Source organism: Phaethon aethereus, assembly GCF_964289735.1.
Source record: "Phaethon aethereus genome assembly, chromosome: 1".
NCBI lineage: Eukaryota > Metazoa > Chordata > Aves > Phaethontiformes > Phaethontidae > Phaethon > Phaethon aethereus.
Genome location: NC_138575.1, coordinates 94946877 through 94968181, shown reverse-complemented (window position 1 = coordinate 94968181; position 21305 = coordinate 94946877). Strand labels below are relative to the sequence as shown.

General features: G+C 42.3%; 1 protein-coding gene across 1 annotated transcript; it reads right to left on the bottom strand.

The window, feature by feature from the left end:
• Positions 1 to 2564: 2564 nt before the first annotated feature.
• Positions 2565 to 20818, bottom strand: ST3GAL6 (ST3 beta-galactoside alpha-2,3-sialyltransferase 6; the record flags this gene model as incomplete). Its single annotated transcript, XM_082006156.1, has 8 exons — positions 2565 to 3067; positions 4781 to 4933; positions 8254 to 8391; positions 9476 to 9662; positions 11852 to 11947; positions 18322 to 18385; positions 19694 to 19797; positions 20757 to 20818. 8 exons carry the CDS (start codon positions 20816 to 20818, stop codon positions 2987 to 2989), a joined length of 885 nt encoding a protein of 294 aa, XP_081862282.1. The 3' UTR covers positions 2565 to 2986.
• Positions 20819 to 21305: the final 487 nt, after the last annotated feature.

The window sequence follows — 21305 nt, the reverse complement described above, 5'->3', positions numbered from 1 at the left end:
ATTTTGGGGGAATTTAACTATAGCAGGAAAAAAAAAAGCAGTAAACCTCCTAGGAAAATTAGGAGAAGGAATCAGCTTGGATTAGTGGGAATAATATCTCTGGAGAGGAAATAAAGCCAAGAAAATAACCACATCCTCAGAATCACAGGTCCCTACCCAGCTCCTGTCGCTGGGGACGGGGGTGGAGAAGCAGAGGGAAGCAGCCTGCACCATCACAAGAACCCGGCACCATGAGGAGAGGGCAAACTCAACAGCTCCCCTGGAGAAAAACCTCTCAGTCTGTACTGCGTGACGTTCCACGGATGCGGCTGGATCTGCGGCAGCAGCCGGCGGGAGAGCTGGGGGGCCCGGCTCCAGAAGCGACCGGGGGTTTCGAGGGGGAAGAGGCAGCCCTGCTCTCAACAGTCTGAGATCTACCCAGGACTTCTATGTAAAGAGAGCTGGGACGACACCACGACCTTTGCAAAAAAGTCTTACCTCGGCATTTTTTCCACATGGAATTGCTATCGTCAGTAGTCTAAATCACTGCAGGTCTGGGGCTGCAGAGTCACATACAAACCTTTTTAATTAACTGAAATAATCACAAGAAATAAATGCTGGTAGAGACAAGGACAGTAGCGTCACTGTTTTCTGATGCAAAACCCCACCTGTTTGTATTCAGATTTTTAAGCAAAGATCTCATCAAAGCCTCAGAAATGTGCATGTTTAAAAGAAAAAAAAAAGGAAGAAAAAAAAAGGAAATGAAAATAGCTGAGTAAGAGCCCTTCTGCCACCTGGTGAAGAAATTCTGCTTTCCCCCATTTCCACCACCACAGGACCTCCCACGCTCCTCTCTCCCCCACGCTCTTGCCGGTCACCCTGCAGCATCACCTGCAGCAGCTGGGCCCAAGGGACACACATCCAGCTGGCAACACCATGGCACAGCCTGTCCCTTGCTGGGGACACACCTGGGTCCTTCCGCACACCATATAGACCTTTTATGACATCTGGAGTTACTTCAGGTATGTCCAATTTGCTTGAAACGGACTGAAGCTCAGGAGTCATCAGGTGAAAGCACAATCCTCCTCCCCTTCGGCTGTGGCTCCCTTCCAAATCACACGGCCCTCACTAATTCCCCAACGGCAGAGCCAAGGAGCTGAAGAGGGAGATGAGGACTACGGGAAGGTGGGGTTTTGTAAATACCTATTGCACTCCCCAGGAGAAATAGGAAAAAGAAAGATGTCTCTTCACTGGTCATTTCAATGCTTATTCCTCTACATTGCTGCAGCAAAGAAATTGCGTTCTGTGTAATCCTCAGCTTCTGAAAACACAAATACCATTCTCTTGACCTGCTAGAGGTTTGTATTCATACTGCAATCGTTTGTACTGCTCCAAAACGTACTAAAACTCTCTCTTCCTCAACTTACTAAAATTCTCTCTATAATTTTCTTAAAAAGCAGTTTTTCTACCAACTTTAAAGACCTTTTTTTTTTTTAACCGGACTTCTTTGTGCTTTCTTTAGGTGTGATTGATCAAGATAACCACAAGATCTTCAAGCAAATCTGCCACAATTAAAAAAACAATATATATACACTCTTATGAGAGAATTGGAACGGCATATTACTTGTTCTTTGACAGTTGTCAAGGGCATTCCCAGGCAGATTTAACTTATTCAGCAGGCTTGTCTGAGACAAGCCAATACAGGAAACTGAAATGTCCCAATAAATGTTTCAGTTAAAATCCTGAGTAAGTTCCACAGCTAAGTGATTTAGTTCAGCCACAACTTTTAAACCTAAATGTCAAGACAGGAGAGGTAAACAGAAATCCAATGCTAATTCAGCTGAGGTACATCTTGGATGTTCCCTAACACACTCCACTGCCAAAAAGGGGACCATTCATTGCTCATATTAATGCATGTCAAAAGTGGAAATGCATTACAGCATCTGAGAAAGGAGATTGTGCTGGTTTGGAAAAATACACCTCGATTCCTCGGGAGTGAACAGAAAGATTCACGAGATCCTGTCCTGGAGATCTAGGAATCCAACAAGCGTTGGCTCTAAATTTAAACTCAGACGCAACCACCTCTGTCCCAGCTCACGTTTCTGTTGTGGTCTGGGGGAAGCGGCTGACACGCAAGGTAGTTAGGACAACTCTTCAGTCTTCATACTCCCTCTTTTCTCAATTTGTGTCAGGTAATCGTTCAGTTTTCCCTCTTTTCTAAAGAGGGAAGAGTCTTCTAAAGAGGGAAGAGTTTTCCCTCTTTTCGAAATTCACCAACTGTAAAATTTATTGGACGCACAGCATGGGGAGTATGGTTTTCCATAAACTTGGTACAACTCGAGCACTGTCAATACCAACATCTCCACAAACCAAGCCAAAGGGTCTTCACTTTCGGCAACGGCAGGCAGCAGTTCAGAGTCGATGGCCAGTGCAGAAGCTGTGGCCTCTTTGCTGAAGATGGACGTTCCCTCCTCCGGAGTAGGGCAGACCAAAACCTGTACGCTCTGTATGTTCCCCCTTCTCCCAAACACACAGTAACAATTTATAGGCATCGTTTTAAAGCCATTTTCGTACTACAAGACAGACATTTAAGACTTCCCATCCCATCTACTAATTAAACACTGGTTGTCTCAAGTCTTTTGACAGTGTAACTCTTTCGGAGGGCAACATCACAAACAGAAGTATTCCAGAGAAGTAATCACTTGGAAAGAGTTCTTGCTGATAAATAAGTGATGTGCATCACATTTTTACATATCCCTGATATTTTCAGCTGAAAGTTTCATGCTATTCCCATTATTAAATAGCTTCACAGAAATTCAGTTAACTCTCTTTGCAATAGTCCATTACCATCAGGCTTAGAAGAAGCTTCTGCCTTGGTGAGGTTTCTGTACTCCTTTTAAACAGTAAACAGTTATGCTGCACTTAAAAAATAAAAATGTCATACAAAAAATAAAATTTTTTCAATTCTTGAAAATAGCAATTGTTCTTCGTATTTTCCATTCAGCTTTCACGTCAAATTGACCACAAAGTTCTTGTCTATAAGCTTCTTCAAAAATTTCTGCTCAGCATTGATGTTGTGGTATTCATTCTAAAGAGATGTGAGGGAATAATAAAAAAAAACAAAACAAAACATTAAATTCAAATTATTACCAGAAGCATCACTTCGTTGTTCTTTCCTTTTAATCACCTGTGCTACTTGGAAGATGCTAAAGGTAGGAAAGCTCTGGGGAAAAGACTTCTTAGCAAAGGCTGTAGCACAGTCTCCCAAGAAAACAGGTGAGTGACGCTACTGCTCAAAACTAGATTTTCTGTTCGGACACAAACCAAAAAGCATGATCCTTCAGTGGCAAGAAGGCGTGAGACATGGTCTCAGAGAAGTCCTTCCATTACTAACCCTCCCAATTCCTCCCCGTGCTTAGAGGGAATGGCTGCGTAACCACATTTACAGCACAAGCAGTCAGAAAATGAATAATTCTCAACATTTCATGGCAGGTTCCCGAAAAGCACACATCAGGCATTTGTAAATCGGATGCATCCTGCCAAACAGTTTCAAGAAGCCAAAACCAATCCATCCTCCGTGCTGCATCCAGATCCTGGATACACAGGAGATCACTGAGGTTAGTGGAGGACAGCACGAGGGAAGTAAGTTTACTGACAATCTTAAGACATTGAATCCAGTGAATTAAAATGAATATAATACAAATACTGCATAAAAGATTATACATATATATAGTATATTTACAACTTAATGCCACTAAAGAATTAATGATAAGGTTTTTTTAAAAAGTTTCAAGATTTTAGGAAACTTACAGATTAATGTCTATTCAACTTGTGATCAATCTTACCCAAGCTTGGTATACATTGCAAAAAAGCACCGGCAGAGAGGAGCCGCAAAATGAAGGCGAGTTCAGTGTCAGAGGAAAACTATCGCAGAGCAGCAGGCACCTAGGAGTCCTCAAAGAGACATGAGAGGCTCCTATGGGCATTGTCCCTATCCTTCCTCTTCAGGAAAGGGGGGAGGATAGAAAACGGTCCCCACATGCACGGGGCATGCACGTGGAAGAGAAAACTGTTCACACTGAGGTAAAGGGCGGCAATAGAGTTGTTCGGAGTACAGAGCTGAAGACAAGAGCAGAGACAAAAGAAAACAGAGGCAGGATTGTAGCAAAATAGGAGGGAGCAGAAGGCATCCCTGATGTTTGCCAACCTCCTGCTGCTCCCTCTCCTGATGAGTTGTGGCTTCCCACCTCCTGGAAGCAGTTCCTTCTCTTCCAAGCCCCCTCCAAGAGCTACTTTTCCTTTCTGCTTTCAATTTCTGAAAGTTCAGTTCTTTTCCTAACTGCAAGCTTGTGTGTCTTAATTCCTTCCATTTCCCTTTTCTCTTTTTTCTCTTTTTTAAGAAGTTTGGCAACTATGACAAATTGTACAAGTAGGTGCCAAGGAAAAAGAGAATGCAACAGAAACAACGCTATTCATGTTCTGACAGTGCTAGCAAATACGCCTCTATGAAGAAGAGCCTCGTAGCCTAAGGATAACACCAGCAAAGCAAAACAGAAGATACACATAGACGTGTCTCTCTCAGATGTTCCAGAATATGGTGTAGCATAAGGAACACAAATATCATTATCACATTTATCAAAAAGAAAAACAGAGATGAAGAGATTCAAGCAATGTTAAGCCATGAGCAGCTGAACCAGGAGAAGATGGGGGGCCTTTCTGACCTGCAGTACACGCTTCTATCTATATTGACTTGCCTTCCGCACCAGCTGCATTTCTCTCAGCATAAGCAAGTGTTTGTTACCTGCATCATCTGAGACATTGTGTCGTTGCCATAGTAGTGCAAAGAACTGTTTCTGTCAGTGAAGTCGTACTTGAAGCCTGCCAGGTGAACTTCATGGCATATGTGAAATGCTAGTGTAATGGCAATTAGTCCCGTTGTTGGATGCTTGGGTTTCTAAAACAAAACACAAAGAGCATGCAGACATAAATAACGGCAGCTTGACAGCCAAAGCAAATCTAAGAACAAAGTCAGTGGAAATCAGGCAGCCTGGCTCTTCTACACACGTTTGGTTTTGCGGTTTGATCCTTTCATGTCTCATAAGGAGCAAGGTACTGCCACAGGTCTTCCATGACCAGGGTTTCTGCCATGTTGGCCTTCCCTGGGATTCTCCGGTTTCTAGTGAGGGCTGAGCCCGTACTGTACCCCTTCCCTCCACACAGGCATCAGGAAGGTCTCCCCATCCCACTGCTCAGCAACCTCCTTTCATGAAACTGGTCAGGCTTCAATATATTAGAGACCATTTCACCCCATCAAATTTGACTCCATGAGCAGATGTGCTCAGAAGTTTCCAGATGATGGAGATCCAGACGAACAGAACAACATGACAGGCCTCAAATCTTCCTCACACCAAATTGAAAAAACATGAATGCTACTGCTACATAAATTTGTCTGCATTTGAACTTTTTCAAAGCAGGGAAATTCTAGAAGAACACTGCTTTAGACCTTCCCCCACTATTTCCATTAGAAGAAAAGAAACTGTAGATAAAATTGCTCATTTCTCCCTACAGTGACACAGCTCAGAAGTAAATGCAATGTAAAATATCAAGAGCAGGTCATAAACAGGTTTTATCTGTGCAAAATTAAGAGCACCTAACCACAAATTAGCATTTCTTACAAGAGCACAGAACAACTCATTGCAACCATCTATCCTGTTTTGTGATCAAGTACATGACTGTTTTAGCAGCAGCAACAGCTAAAATGATCTGGGGAAGTAAATGAGGCAAGGTTTGTAGAGAGAGGTGAACTCTTTCATTAGACCAACAGATGAAGCTGCGGGGAAAAAGCATCCCCAGAAATGGACAAAACTTTCAGGCACTAACACCTTTAGCTAAAATAACAATTTTCTCTGAGACCAAATGAGCTACACGCTTTCGGTAGCTGCAATCAAACCTTAAACTGAGCACAAAGTCACATGCTTTTTTCAACTCTTACCCAAGTCTCAATTCACTTGCTGCTGGAAACAAAGCAGGCAAACCAGTACTGGACAACTCTGTGCAGATAAAATGCAGATGCACTCGATACAGAAAAATATTTCTTTGTATCATATAAAAAAAAAGAACAAACCCCCAGGAAAGAGTTACTAACATCAGCTCTGTAAGCCTAATTAAAGTTGCAGAACTGAACTATCACCTTTTATATAGAATTTTTTTGTACTTTTATACAACTCTGAGTACTCCAGAAATAACATCAACTTAAAATGCACACTATTGCCCAGGGCTCCTGCCAGTTAGCAATATCACTTTCTGCCCCAGGGGCCCAATACCATAAATTTACTGGTGACTCTATTGCAATGTCCACACTAAACAGGACCCCAAAATTATGGCAGGAATGCTACACGTCAGGATTAGTGCTATTTGGAAATATCAGGAATATCACAGGTTGCAACTAGCTCCGTTTACCTTTGGCTGTCATAAAGTTCACCTCAAAAGAATACACTAAGAACAGCAACACTACCTTTAAAATGTATTGTCACGCTAGCGCCCCAGCAACACCCAGATATCCTCGTCCTGTAACAAAACGTGTTCAGCCAGGCACATTTAATGGGAAGGGGCACAGCCCTGCCTGTGAGGGCCCTGCAGCACCTTCTGACTTCAGCGCATCGGATTTTACAGTTGTTCTTCCCGGCTCTGCTAACACCATTGCAGCCACCAACGAAGAAACGGAGAAGCTTGGTGGACTACGCACAAACGCGCAGACAGGGAACTTGAGATGGGCTTAACGGAGAAGGCAGAGACAGCGGGGAAAGCAATAGTGGTCTTCGGCGTCTCCCGCAGGGAGGCCAGGGGACGAGGGGCTGCAAGACCCCTGGGGTGGAGAAAGTGGGGTCTGGAGGTGGCGGAAAGGGGCTCCAAGCAGGGACACACTCTGCCCCAGCTCCGGGCACGGGCGCCCGGTGCGCAGGAGAGGAGCAGAGGGGACGCACACTACCCAAAGCGACCGAGGGGCCTGTGCCTTCGTACCAGCTCCAGGACACCACGCACACCCCTTCGGCTCGCTGACAGCACTGGTCTCGCTTCTACTCCCACTGCGAGGGGAGCACAGGAAGAGACAGGAGGGATTTCTGGAGGCCACGGATGTTCTGTGGCCCTTTAGGAGAGAGTTAGGTGCCCACCTGTTATGCTGCTTTCTTCCCACCCTCGGCTGAAGAGCTGAAATGCCACGGAGCCGCAGCAAGCACGCAGCCAAACTGGGTATTCCAGTTTGAGAGTTAATAAGGGAGGAAAAAGCCACTAGTAGGCTCAAAAAAAGAAATTTAAAAAAAAAAAGCACAGAAACTCCCAAAAGCAAAAAAAACCTCAACTCCCTCAAATATTAGAAAGATTCAACCAGAAAAAAATTGTGGCAGATACTCCACAGTGACAGCCTGTCAAACGTTTCCACACGTGTCAGCTGGCTGATCCCGATGAAGCGGCTCTGTGCAGCGGTGTGACCCCAGGGAACCGTATTTGTGCTGAGCAGCACGTGGTCAGTCCTGACTGCGCAAAGGGAGGTCTCCAGCTTGAAGTCTTACAGCCATCAGAAACATTCTTCAGTCATAAACTGACAGTTAAAATGTATTTTTATGTCCAAATTGCCAGTTAAGTCATTACAATGCTTGGCATCATACCAGTAAGTACAAGAATGCTGCTAGACGTACGCTATTAGCGCGGGGCTGGAATATCCTGTATGGTCCCTAGTCCCTACCCACACCCAGCAGTGTCAAACTGCAGCAGTGTTAGAATTACTAAGTTGTTGGGTTTTGGAGGGATTTTGTTTGTTTGGTGTGGGACTTTTTGGGGGTTTTTTTTGTTTTTTTTTTTTTGTTTGTGGGGTGGTTTTTTGGTCTTTTTTTTTTTTAAGAAAAAACTATAAAACACTCTATATTTAATAATTCAAGACTCCTTAATATTTCTAGAGGCTCTTTGGATTGGCCATGTTCCAATGCCTGTCTGCTTTTCCCAATTTTGTAAAAGGCAGTAACGTCCGTCCACAAAAGTGGTCTCATTTAATACTAATTACAGAATGCATAAAAAAAAAGATTTTTGGTATACAAATCTACCCACTTTCTTTCTGGATTCCATTTTCCCATCTTTTTCGAGGACCAGCTAAATACAAACTAATGCAATGCAAACCTAAAATATGTTCTAACATAGTCCACTATAATAAAGAGATAATTACCTCTGAATATACTTTTGGTTGCACAAAACCAAATGGCAGAGAAGAAAAAAGCCTACCTCCTTTTTGGGAAACCTTGTTGGGAAATTAAGCCATTCATAAGCTGTTTTTCTGGTGATGCTGGGGTCGAGAATCCTGATTTGACTAGATTTGTATATCATGTTCAGGGCCGGTTTCTTCCAAAAGCCTTTAGCACTCTGTAACAGGCAAGCAAATACACATTTTTTTAAAGGCTATAAACAGTTGATTTTGGTTTTGCAGCAACTCTAACCAGAGCAAAATCCAAGAGCAGGCGGTTGAAGAAGAGCAGCAGCATTGAGTCTCCCAAAGTTCAACAAACACACATGCCAAATTGTGCTCCTGCAAGAGAATAACCCACTGCAGCAGCAGAGGCTGAGGCCAGCTGGCTAGAAAGAGTTTTGCAGAAAGGTGCCTGACGGACAACATGCACCAGCAGCATGCCTGGAGGCAGTAAATGCTCATCGTGTGCGTGACCATGTTAATGAAAGCATAGAGAACAGGTAGACAGAAGTTATCACACTCAGGTACTTTGTACTGGGCCTTTCTGCGGTCTCACAAATGCTGTTTCAGGCTCCCTCTTGTGCAAGACAGTTGCAAACTGAGGCAAGCTCAGCAGAAGGCCACTAAAATGGCCGAGTGGCTGTAGCACACAGGAAACAGGAAGGGTCTGAGGAGGCTGGATTTGTTCAAGCCATCTTCAACTATCTGGCAGGGGTTTACAAAAAAAGACAGGATCACACTCTTCTCGGAGGTGCACAGTGAAAGGATGAGGAGAAATTCTTTCCAGTGAGGGTGGTGCAGTACTGAAACAGAGATTGTAGAAATGTCCCTGGAAATACTCAAAACGTACCTGCATGATGCCCATGATGCTTTGAACTTGGCCTTGCACTCTTTCAACATGGTTTTGGACTAAAGACCTCTAGAGAGAGGTCCCTTCCAACATTATTCTGCAATTCCACAAAGTGCGCAAGATAAAATAATCTGGGAAATGGCTGGAGCATGCATGTTAGAATATGAAACAGTGCTAGGAAGAGGATTAAAAGGTACTTCCAAGAGGAAAACTGCTTTGGGATGAGGAACTGATCAAACGTGGGTGAAAAAGAGGACAAAAGCATTTATGGGAAAGGCATATTGAGCAGACTGACTGGGAGATCCAGTGCTTCCTCCAGCTAGGAGGACTAAAGGTTAAAAGCAAAACAGGTAACTCACATGAGAGGTGTGCGGCAAGCTGAGCCAAAGCACATGAATAATTAAACTCACTATTTTCTGGCCACCTAGTATCTCCCAAAGCCACTTCAAGTCACGTGGTTTGAAGACGATGAGAACAACAGTTGTATTAGGGTCATAGTGGATTGGATCCGAGAAGATGGATTCCGGGTAAGAAAGGCGGAAAGTCGTCCTCCTCCCAACATCCTCTTCGTACCCTATAACAGGGCCATTATTCATTCTGCAGAGGACAGAGACACGGAGATGGCAATGACTACCCCACCCATGTCCTTACTATGCGGTGGCTGGCACACACATTAGTCTGTCTGAGAGAGCGTGTCCAGGTACCGTAGCGTTTAGTGGCCCAGCATTTACTTATCACATTACATGGTAGATGAGCAATTACCAGGTGCACTCACCCTCTAACTCAGAGGGATCAAGCACATACCGGAACTTGGCCACGGTGGTTTAGAATACAATCACACAATTGCTTATTGTGTGTCACTTGAGCAAGTGGCCTTCTGATTTGGCTCAAATGCAGAAACTGGAGAAGATCAAAGAGAGTATATGGCTTGGAGAAGTACCCATTGCTCCATCCATGATCCAAGTCATACAGTAGGCAATTCAAGAATGTTTTAATACTCTTCACTGTCTACAGCATATAGGAACAGGGATTATGACTGTGTACCTGATGCCAATACATCTTTATGTTTGCTTGGGTTTGTTTGTTTGGTGGGTTTTGGGTGTTGGGTTCCCCGCCCTGCCCCCCCCAGTATTTGCACAGCTGGCACTGGTTTGAGATATAACAGGTTAATAAGCAGTGAGCAGGTGGGTCAGCACTCTCTGCTCTGAGGTGTTAGAGGGGCTGTGTTTAAGTCTCCATCTTACAGTTTTTGCTTTGTGGGTGTGTTGCATATTCTTTGGAGAATTTAGGCAGTCTCTGCATGCTCCATTCCTGCCAGTGTGACTGAATGCTGAGAATAGGAGGCACGTGGTTTAGGAGTAAATGTTTGCAAAACAAGGTATGCAGACAAGGGAATATTTCAAAGTTTTATCAGAAGTTGTAATTAAATACGGAAACACCACCTCTTTGCTCAATTCACAGTAAACAAATGTGTATTATATTTCTGACGCAGTTTTGAATTTAGAGCTGTTTTTAAGTGTGACACCAGTCTACACAAAAATTTCAATTTTAAGAAGAGTAGATAGATCTACAAGGAGCCCAAATACTGGAAATAGCTTAAAAATAATCCACGGAGCTTCCTTGCATCATTATACTACAGTGAAAATAAGCGCAAGGTGGGTTTTCTTTTTGTAGAGCACCAAGTTGTCAGGCAAGTAAAGTTTCCTAAGAAGGGGGATATTATCTGGATCATTTTCTATCATTTTAAGTTTATAAGGGGAGCTGCAGTTGAAGAACTGCATGTATTTTTCCACCTTATCAGTATGCTTTCACATGCATGTCAAACTCCAGGCTTTGTATACAACTTTCTAGGGTAGCGCTTGAAGACTGAAATACTATTACTAAAATGAGCATTAGGACTGATGACAAGGTAACGAAAATGAGATTTTGTTCAATGTTCAACACAATGTTGAAGCAGACAAAGTGAAATGGCAGCTCAGAGGTTTTAGTGAAAGAGCACACTATCTGACAGGGCACCTACAGGTACAAGGGCTGTTTAATCAGTTACCATCTCAGTTCCTGTACAGAAGAAACTGATTTATCTTTTTCTTAATGTGCAGAAAATTCTGTTATAATTAGCCAAATAACCCATTTTCAGTTTGCTTGGCATTTGAGCTTCCCCCATGCCCCTCACCTGTTCTTCTCTGAGCACTTCCCCAGTTTCCCTAGTCCAGATGCCTCTTCTTCAGACCCCAGCATGCTCCGGTAGGTTGAGGCATCTCATAAACTTCCAGTATGAACTAACTTCATAGTTGAGAAAAAGGGGCAGACATCAACATCATCCTCCAGCTGACATGTGCCTTGGGGGGGACTTCCCAGCATAAACATCATTTTTAACCCACTCGGAGCAACGCACATGCCAGCACAGGGGTCAGACAGGTGTGGTGCAGGAGGTAAGAGGCAGGGCTGCCCGGGATGCTGGCTCACAGCGAGGGGTACATGCAGGGCTCCGGGCTGTCACATGCTTGGACCCATCCCTGACGGCAGCGTCTTGCACGTGTGCATCCATGCACAAGGCAGACTGACCACCCAGCGATCTTTCCTCCCCTGTATCGATCAGTCTGTGTAATAACACACTGACCCATTTTTTTCCTAAGTTTTTTTTTTAAATGAGGGCTGAGAGAGAACAAGTAAAACAGGAAGTTTTATACATTTTCATTTGTATAATAACTCCAAAGCTACTGGCTGACAGGAAAAGTTTGTTAATTCTTTGCATGTACACAAAATGAAAAGGAGATACCATTTACCTTATTATCACATCATATGAGTCAATTTTCTCCCCTAATGTCTTATTTCGAAGTACTCCTCCATTACCGACCACAACACACCGTCGACAGGCAATGCTGTGGAACAAACAGAACTTTTAATATGCACATCTTCCCCCACTTCATATTGTTATTAATGATATATTTGCATTTACCTGGCTCATTTACTAACTGAAGTCCTGTATCTTTTACACTCCTTGGCCCCTACAGAGCAGTCTCTCTATCACACACTGAGGCAGCTTTCAAAAAAAAATGTGGCTGCATTATTTCAGGGACTGCCAGAGTCAGGAAACAGCTTCTCAATGTAAAACTGTTCTTATACAGGTCCTTTTTCTAGTGGTTTGCTGTTTCAGATCATCTAACCAGTTGGTGATATGGGTGCCATTAGATAAACCATCTCCCACAATGCTTCAAACTTGTCCCAGTCTGGGGGTGTAACAATCAGGATAGAGTATGCCCGGAAAAACTAACTCAAATTAAGGTGCTTCTCCAATATTGTACAACACGAGATCTCCAGCATAAGCTAAAGCAGCAAGATTTATGTTCACAATTTACCTTACAGGCCTCTGAACTGTACCTGTGAAAAACCTTAGCCCAATGACACATGTGACGGCTCTTCAAATTAATATAATCATGTTGATTTTTCTCCTTCTACTTAGAAAGTGCTGTCTAAACTTGATTAAACACGTGATGAAGTGCATGCTGTCATGAGGGATACACTTGATTAAAAAGTTGCGTTCTCATATGACTAGATTCGAATTAGATGGCATTACTAAGTATATAAAACATTGAACTACTAATTAGACCTTATACCACATCATATCAAAATAGTAATTCCTTTCAAATTTGGAATATATTCATAGTTAAAAAGCACACAAAAAAGTATTATGCAAATGCTAAACTTATGAAAGTAAATTCTAATGGTAAGATTTTCCAAGTTATCCCAGGTTTTCTAAGTGTATCTTCTGCTCTCTACTGTCTTATTCCAATACTAGTAAAATATATACTTTGCTAAAAAAAAAAAAGCACACAGACAGGCTTGCTGGTTTTTTACTCAAGAACTTTTGCCTCTTTAAGGGAGGTTTACATTCAACATGTAAGATTGCAAACACATCCTTACAGAACAAGCACATCATTTTTTGTTGTAAAAATGCTTCTTTATTTAGAGCAAAAGCTGTTCAACTCGGCTGCAGCAGAAACAATGGCAAAATAAAAATGTTGGTATTTTCTTCAGACACAAACAGGCTCACAGCTTACTGAGGATGAGCCATCTCCCAAGGTCCCACTCCCATTGTTCTTCAAATAACAAAAAGGCTCTATGCTATTTCTTACCCTAAGGGATCCCAGGACTGTGTTGCAAAGAATACTATAATCTGTATTAAATGCCCAGTGTGCCACTTTATGCAGACTAATTAAGGTCTTTCTCCTAGATAGTCCAACCTGCTTTTTTCAGCTGAGGAGAGCATTATTCAACATCAATGAAAACAGCCTGTTCCAGCCGAGACTGACCGACATCTCAGTGTACAAAGCAGTTCCCTGTATTTCCTACAGAATTGTTAATGCAGTTATGTTGTACGGCATGTGGACTAGGGAAAAGAAGCTGGGCCTCAAAGCAATGCTGAAAACCTGACGCTTAAAGAAAAGGTGAAATAAGAATAAACGCCAACTGTAAAAAGCACTGTATTTCAAAAGAAATGCTGGGATGGCACCTCCTCACCTGCTGCGCTAGGGCCACATCTGCTATATAAATAGTGCTGCTAAATGCAGCTCTCAGGGTAGGGTGGCATGGAAAAAGCTGGCACACCTTTCACTAGTGTTGCCTGAGCAGCTCAGTAGAAGCCAAGAATTCATAAAAAGATTTCCAGCTAATGCCACAAGTCCACGTGGCTCAGCACCTCGGAAATCAGAGGGGTGAAAACCCGTTGCACCAGCCTGTCCTCAGTATGCCCATTCCCTCCACACCCACAAAACCCTCCCCTCCTTACTGCAGGACTGTTCCAGCCCATTCATTTTCAAATTAGTTTTTCAATCTAGTTTTGAGATATCCTGAGAAAGCAGGCTGATGAACATAGTCCATCTTGCAAAGTTTACAGTGGGAGGAAGGGAGCAGAAGTTACCCTTTTCCTGAATTACACTGTTACTTGCAGCTATATCATAGACCTCAAGCAAGGTCCTGGCCTACAGTGAGAAGAAACAGGAAGGAAAAAAGAAAACTGGACAAAAAACATGATCGGTAAGTGATGAAGGTGGAATGAGGGAGAAGGGGAAAAGCGCAGAATTAGCGTATGGTTGCATCACATTTCCCTGTCATTTACAGCATGCCTCTGTAAATCACTGAAAGTTCAATCATCTCAAACCTCTGAATTGAGCATCGCCAAAAGTTATGTGGCCACATCTGGGTAACTGAGGTACAAACCTCATCACCACAATGCAAATCCTAAACTGCTACTCATACTCCAAATCCTGTGGTACCTCTTGACTAGAGCATCCATCCCCAGTACTTGGTGGACACCATGGTTTGACAGTGACTGAGAACACCATACATGAACTCATCTTCAGGTGCGTAAATAAAAAGGTAGTAAGAAGCCAGAAAAATTGCTCCTGATCTTGCTGAATATTTTCTTTTATACTCTACATGGTGTGAATTCTCAAAAACGATATCAAGTCCATTACAAGTGATTTGTAATATTCTGACCCTGATAAGCAGCCAAAAGTTACTTTGAGAAGGCAACGCTTGTTCTGTCCCTTTAGATGAACTTGAAGAGATTCCTTATTACATACCTTCTAACTTTTGGCAGAGGGTATGATTTAAGAAGCTTCTTCGCTATGTGAATCCCTAGCTATTGAAATAATGCCTTCCACTCCGGTATAAAACAGAAGAGCTTTTTGGTTTCCCCTCTCTGCACTGTGCAGTTGTGATGTAGCAGGACACATTCCAGGCAGGGAGGGTGAAAACGTGACTTTAGAGCCGGGCAACTGAGGTCTGCGCAGTTACAGATACTGGGTAGCTGCTCTCACATGAAATCCTAACTCTTCCCTCTTACTGACGAACGCAGACCAGATCTTGTTAGCGGCCAAGAACTGACTAATACTACTTGCATGGAAAACTGAGTGAAATTTGAAGTTTGATTAAGCTTTCAAACTCCAGTGCTCTTAACATGCATACTCAAAATAAAGTTATCAGCTACCTTCAAATAACGAATGAAGCATCTAACATTGGCATGTGAACTTTTGAAACAGATAAAGTCAACAAGCAGATCACATACTCCTGAGGAACTGTACATTAATATAGTCATGAATACAGTCAAACAAATCAGAAAGACCAGCTTTTAATCTCTGTCAAGCTCAGGAAGTTGAAGCGGGCCAGATCAAACAGGAAGTCTGGCACGAATGTGCTATTTCCGAATTGTCTCCTCCCCTTAGCTCCCACTGCCCCCCAGTATTCAAGTGTCTCCAGTTACAGTCATAGGTCTACATCCACAGTAGAAAAAAAGTTTCCTTTTTCATAACTTTTTCAATATTAAGAAAACCCAAACACTCACTCCAAAGGGTGAGTAACCCTCACCCTTTCTCCAAGTCAATAAATTGGCAAGAAATAAATTCAGATGTCCAACAACATCAGGTATGCTACAAGTGAAATATAACAGACTAAATATCTAGAGGTCCAGCTTACAGCCACCAGCACAATACTGATGAAAGTGAAAAATATTAAGACCTCAGCTATAACAATTGCCATAGCAATGGTCTGAGTGACTAAGGGATTGCATTTAGGTGTTAAGAGATCTGCTTAGAGTATAAATGGATCCTGATGCAAGTCGCATGGTAACCAATCTCCAACATCTAAATGCAATCCCTTTAGTCACTCAGACCATTGCCTTGTTCATGTGGTGTACAAGAGCCTCTTAATCTCAAGGTCAGGCATTAGTTTACGTATTTTGTTTATATGGTGAAATGCTATAGGAAACATTTTCCTAGGCTAAAAAAGAAAACCATTGTTAAATGGAAATGTAGCCTTTAAAGGTCAAAAGGCTTGCATCCTCCACATTCCACTGAAATACTGTTTCTGTGGAAAAGGGAAAAGAACATCTCAAACGCAACTCCTTTAACACACACCCCCGTAGTCAGTTGAGGAATGCAATTTCCTTTGAGGTTATTTGGTAAAAGGAGGATGCAGAGGCCACATTTTGTTGACTCAGGACTGTGTAAATGCATTTGTAAGAATTTACTGCTGTTGAGATTAGAGTCCTGAGAGTGTTCAGTGAGTAATTATGATGAAATGGGTAGAGCAGGTGTTCAGAGGTGACTCTGTGAATACACCCCTAGCCTGGAAAATCCTTCTCCTATGGGCTATTCCACTGAAGTTTGTGACACTGTTCAGTTCCAAAATGTTTTGGAGAACTAGACCTTTACCCAGTGAGAATTCCACTTAAGTTTGGAAAAAGACACTGTTTGGAAAAAAATCCTTTGTAGGTAAAACTGTACATAGTGAGTTAAGTCACACACAAAGACAGCAATTTGGTGTCGACCAACAACAAATACCATAGATTTGGTGCTCATATAGCCTAATACTTCTTAAAATACTTTATAGCAGGTTCCTCCACTTTGCCTCAAGAAAACTTTACAGGGAAATTCAGTTTGTCTTCTGCCAAGAAGGCTGAATTAGGCAGCAGCATTACAAAGCTGCCTAATAATTCTGTATAACTGGACGACATTGTTAGGATTAGTTCCCAGAGTGTTTCACATTTAAAAGCCACTGTATCTCCATTATAAAAGCTCTTCCCTACTACAGTGATTCATGCCTTAACAGTACTATACAGAAAATCCAATGGATCCAGAAAGAATATATTTTATGAAGTCATTGTACATTTGATTTGTTTATATTACTCCCTAGTAAATAGTAGTAGTTCTCATTTTGTTTCAGTACTACTGAAGTATATTACTTTTATTAAAATGAAGCATATCTCCCAGAACCACTAAACATACCTATATCTCAGACAACCTACATTCAAAGGTTAAATACCAAGTTACCTTACTTCTGACAGGTAGACACTTCCATTTAAAAGGTACTATGCTGTACTGCAAGTGTCTCTACTTCACAGCCAAAACGACTATAGTGCTGAACTTGTGATTTCAGGAAATTTCTAATACAACATTTGGCATTCTCCTTCAAACTCCAGACAAAAGACTAGCCTTTGTCAGCCAATTCAATATAAATTTCCCCAACTATCACACTCCTGATGGGGGGGGAAGGAAAACCCCCTATTTTCTATCACCTTAAGAGTAAACCTGAACATCCTAGAAATAGATACTAAACACAGGGAAAGGAAGAAGTACAGTAGGTGAAAAAAAAGAAACCTGAGTATTAAAACAAAGATAGTTCTTAGGCTTGAACACCAATTATTTGTTCATATTCCACGCAAGTTTAATTAAAATGCGATCCTGGCATTTGGCCTGAAGCAACAATCTTCTGTTTGATCTCCTTGTTTAAAAAACAAAACCAAGTACAGCCAACCTCAGCACTATTTACATTCAACTCTATTAAGAAGTCTGCATATTAACATGATATATGGCAGGTTGTCAGCCTGTTTGCTAGACTGCAAATCTAAGAAGTCATTTGCATCACTTGGTAAATGCAGAATTTTAGTATATTGGCTAACCCTACTACACTACCTCCAAACCCTCTCCCCTGCCAAAAGAACCCAAAGTGCCAAACCAAACCCCAGCAACAGCAAGACACACACACACACACACAGAAAGACCCTGCAAAACCAAACAAAAAAAATCCTGGCAGAATTGGCTTCTAACCCAGAGTTTTAATCTAATGCATGGGAAGCGAGTTATCTAAGGCATGCTCCACTCCATGCCACACCCTGGTTATTCCCAAAATGCCAGGAACAGCCTTTGCTGGCTGCTTACAATCTCCCCCATTCACTGGAAAAGGAAGCTGAGCACACATACAAACGAGGGCGTGCGGCAGGCCAGCGGATGCAGCGGCACGGGGATATGCGTAAGATTTCTTTTGCGTACAAAGAGTCATTGATTTGCGTCTGCTTATCTCAAACATTCTCTAGCTTACACTAATAATGACTTTGAAAGAGGAGATCCCATTCACTTTTTAAAGGGTGGTTTCACTTCCCTCAGGTATGAAAAGATACTACAGGAAGATGGGACTTCGTTCAGTTAGCAAATTTCTAACACACTTATAAAAAGAAAACTGTAAGTTTAAGCTCCCTCACAGAAAAATTACTCTTGAATGCTGGTGCTCTGTATATTTAAAACCAAACTTACTTCAATTTTTGAGTCAGTTATATATTGCTTGGACACTGTCAGTCAGATCCACATCCTGGCTAACTTGATCCATTACAGGATAACACCACTGACATTCATTTTCAGATAAATATTAAATATTAAAAATGCAATGAAAAGAAACAGTAGCAAATAAATGACCTCACCTGTCACCTTCATTGGAAAGCCCACAGTTCTGCACTCTTGAAAGGGCTAAACGAAAAAATTGCTCTAGAAAGCAAATACAAAAGAGGATTAATGAAAATGTTCAGTGCTTTCCAATATAAAAATAAGCATACCACCCTGCCTAGAGCATTTTCAGACACAGTAGTTTTTATGCGCTGTGCATAAAAACCAAGAACGCTTGTAATTTAGGGCCACAGGTCAATCAATGATGCCAAAAAAATTAAGGTTTATCCGAGCTCCTCTCTGGGAAGCTTCTCCTGCCCCAACACTCCCCTGATGGAAAACAGTACAGGATTTGTATCAAAAAAAAATTTTTGTTACAGTAAATAAGTGTCATAAGAGTATCCAAGACCTGCATCCTAACTGACTTTTTTTCTTCTCCCCACCTTCAGCTGAAGCAGCCTTGACCCAACGGGGGCTGCACAGCCAGAGAGAGCAACAGCATTATGTGTCTTGGGAGAAGACATCAAACCAGCCTGTGCTCACTGGCAAAGCTGGGGAGAGGCACCGTCCCAGCTCTCCCCCAGCAGGCAGGAGCCTGCTGGACGTTCAACGTGCCTCTGAGACGGGGCCTCAACTCATTCCCAAACATACTTTTCCTCACCGCAACCTCAGAGATGTGGGAAAATGCACCATCCTTGTTACACTGATGGAGCACAAATCGAAAGTCTAAAGCCCAAATCCACAGCGTACTAGGAAGGTGCACTGTTCAGTGTTAAAAACTCTGAGACTTTACAATCCTTTCCAAAAGGGCGACCAAGACCTTTAGGGTCTCTGGCCCTCTCTACTCTGTCCTGACCAATGCGGGCAGCAGGCAAACACTTTGCATGGGTACAGCAGCCATGCCATGGCAGGAATATCCCCTGCAGCTTCAGTGACACCTCCCCTGGTGGGAGAAGCTAGCCCAGTAAAAGGGAAATTTTGCTGCTGTAACTGCCCCAACCTGGGGACTTCTGCCTCAGTAGGAGTCTGGATCCCGATCGGCTTAGGCATGTTGATCGAACCCCATCACACTGACCCAGCTAGTATTTCACCTAGCCAAGCACTAGCTAAATACCTACAGCACTCCAGCCCACACTCAAATGAAAGGAAGCTGAATAAGCTCCACTCTTCCTCACTCCCACCTTTTCAGAGCTTCTCTACTAAGAGGCACAACCCCAACATCGTGTTTTATTTGTTAAAAACAGGAAGGTGCCAGGTCAGAGGGACTAAACGAAACCATTAAGTCACTGCTAGATATGCCCAAAAGGATTGGCATCAGTGAACAGGAAAGACCAGGGCCAGAGATTCAGGTGGTCTTACATGCCATTTAGGTATTTCTGTTTGAAAACAGGGTACAGGGGGAACACAAACCTGCTCTCTTTATTCCGTAAGGTAACTCAAACTTATCGCTCCCGTGGAACTCCGCCACTCTGATAAAGTCATTAGCACACAGGAACGGGTATATTTTGTCAGCACTAATGAAGGGAAAAAGTAAGAAGTTTCAAATATCCACATGATGTATTTGAATAAACCAATAATTTATTAAATCATTTTTTTAAAAAAGCTTTCTTTATCATACTTCAAGTATTATCAATTTTTAAAAGAAGAAAACTCATGAACACAGGGAAAGAAAGCAAGTGACAGAAAAGGAGTAGATTTTATAATGGAAAATATAGGTAGAGAATGAGATAAAATTAGTTCTCTGCTAGTATAAGTCATACTGAGTCATTAAAATTGCATGACTGAAAGCTTATACCATGAGACAGCATATTTAAGAGAATACGTAACCCAGGAAGACAATAAATAACTTCAAGTTTGAAAAGTACGTAAGAGAGGCAGGAAGGAAAATTAAGAGTTGTTATTATTATATATGGCAATTTAACAAACAAGAATGGGATTTGAAACAAGTGTTTTAACGTGAAAATACCATCTCCTGAAGACATGAGCTTATTTGAGATGCAGCCCCATTCCAAACAAGCAGCTGGCACTTTATGGCTGTGTTGACATTAGTAAGTAGTTTGGGGCAACAAGGGTATAACTATACAGCAAGAAATTATGGAGTTCTCACGTTCACATTACGCATCTCAGGTTTATTTTACTCTTGACTCATTCTAGTAGGGTCCCACAGATTGAACACCCTTTCGCAGCTGCAGCGCCCCAGGTATGCTCCTGCAGTGCACCTTCTGGCTTAGCCAGAAGTCAGATAACTGAAAGGAACCCAGTGCACATGTGCCAGGGCCACCCTGCGATAAGAAGCATGCCATGTGGTGATCACGAGGAGGTTTGCCTCAAAAGCACATTCCTCCTGCAAACTGGAACATGACAGAGTCACACCTTACAAGCATCAAGATAGAAAGAATGGGTCACTTCTTCCTTCAGAAGACAGGAAGCACAGACAAGGGTTCTCTCATAGCAGGGAAAGGACTCTTATTACCGTATCTGACAAGTCAAGCCAAATGAATAAAGAGTAGACCCAATCCTGTCACATGCTACCATGCCCTTGGCTTCACCTTGGAGGTGACACACACTCACTGAACTGGCTGACTTTCTGGCGATCCTGTGTAATAGGTCTTATACTGAAATATTAACACAGAGGGTCACAGTCACAGTGAAAAAAACCTAGTGTTGATCATAAATACCCACTGCCAGCACAGGACTTGTTTCTCCATTAATATTAATAGCTGTTAAAAAAAACCCTCCCTCTCAGCTTCACAAATCAAGTATTTCACTCTAAGCTCTATGTATTCAGAAGATACTAACAGTAAAAAGAAAACAAAACGAAATGAAACAAACAACAAAACACCACAGCCCACACACCAAGAACTGGGCCATACGTTAACTAAGCAAGATCAGCTAACTTTCAGACATCATGCACTAAACACCCATATTAAATTAATAACCTAGCTTGCCGTCCAGAAACAGCTGGTAAGCCTAGACACAATAAATAATTTACCTACTGCAAAGAGATTCTTAATTCTAGTTC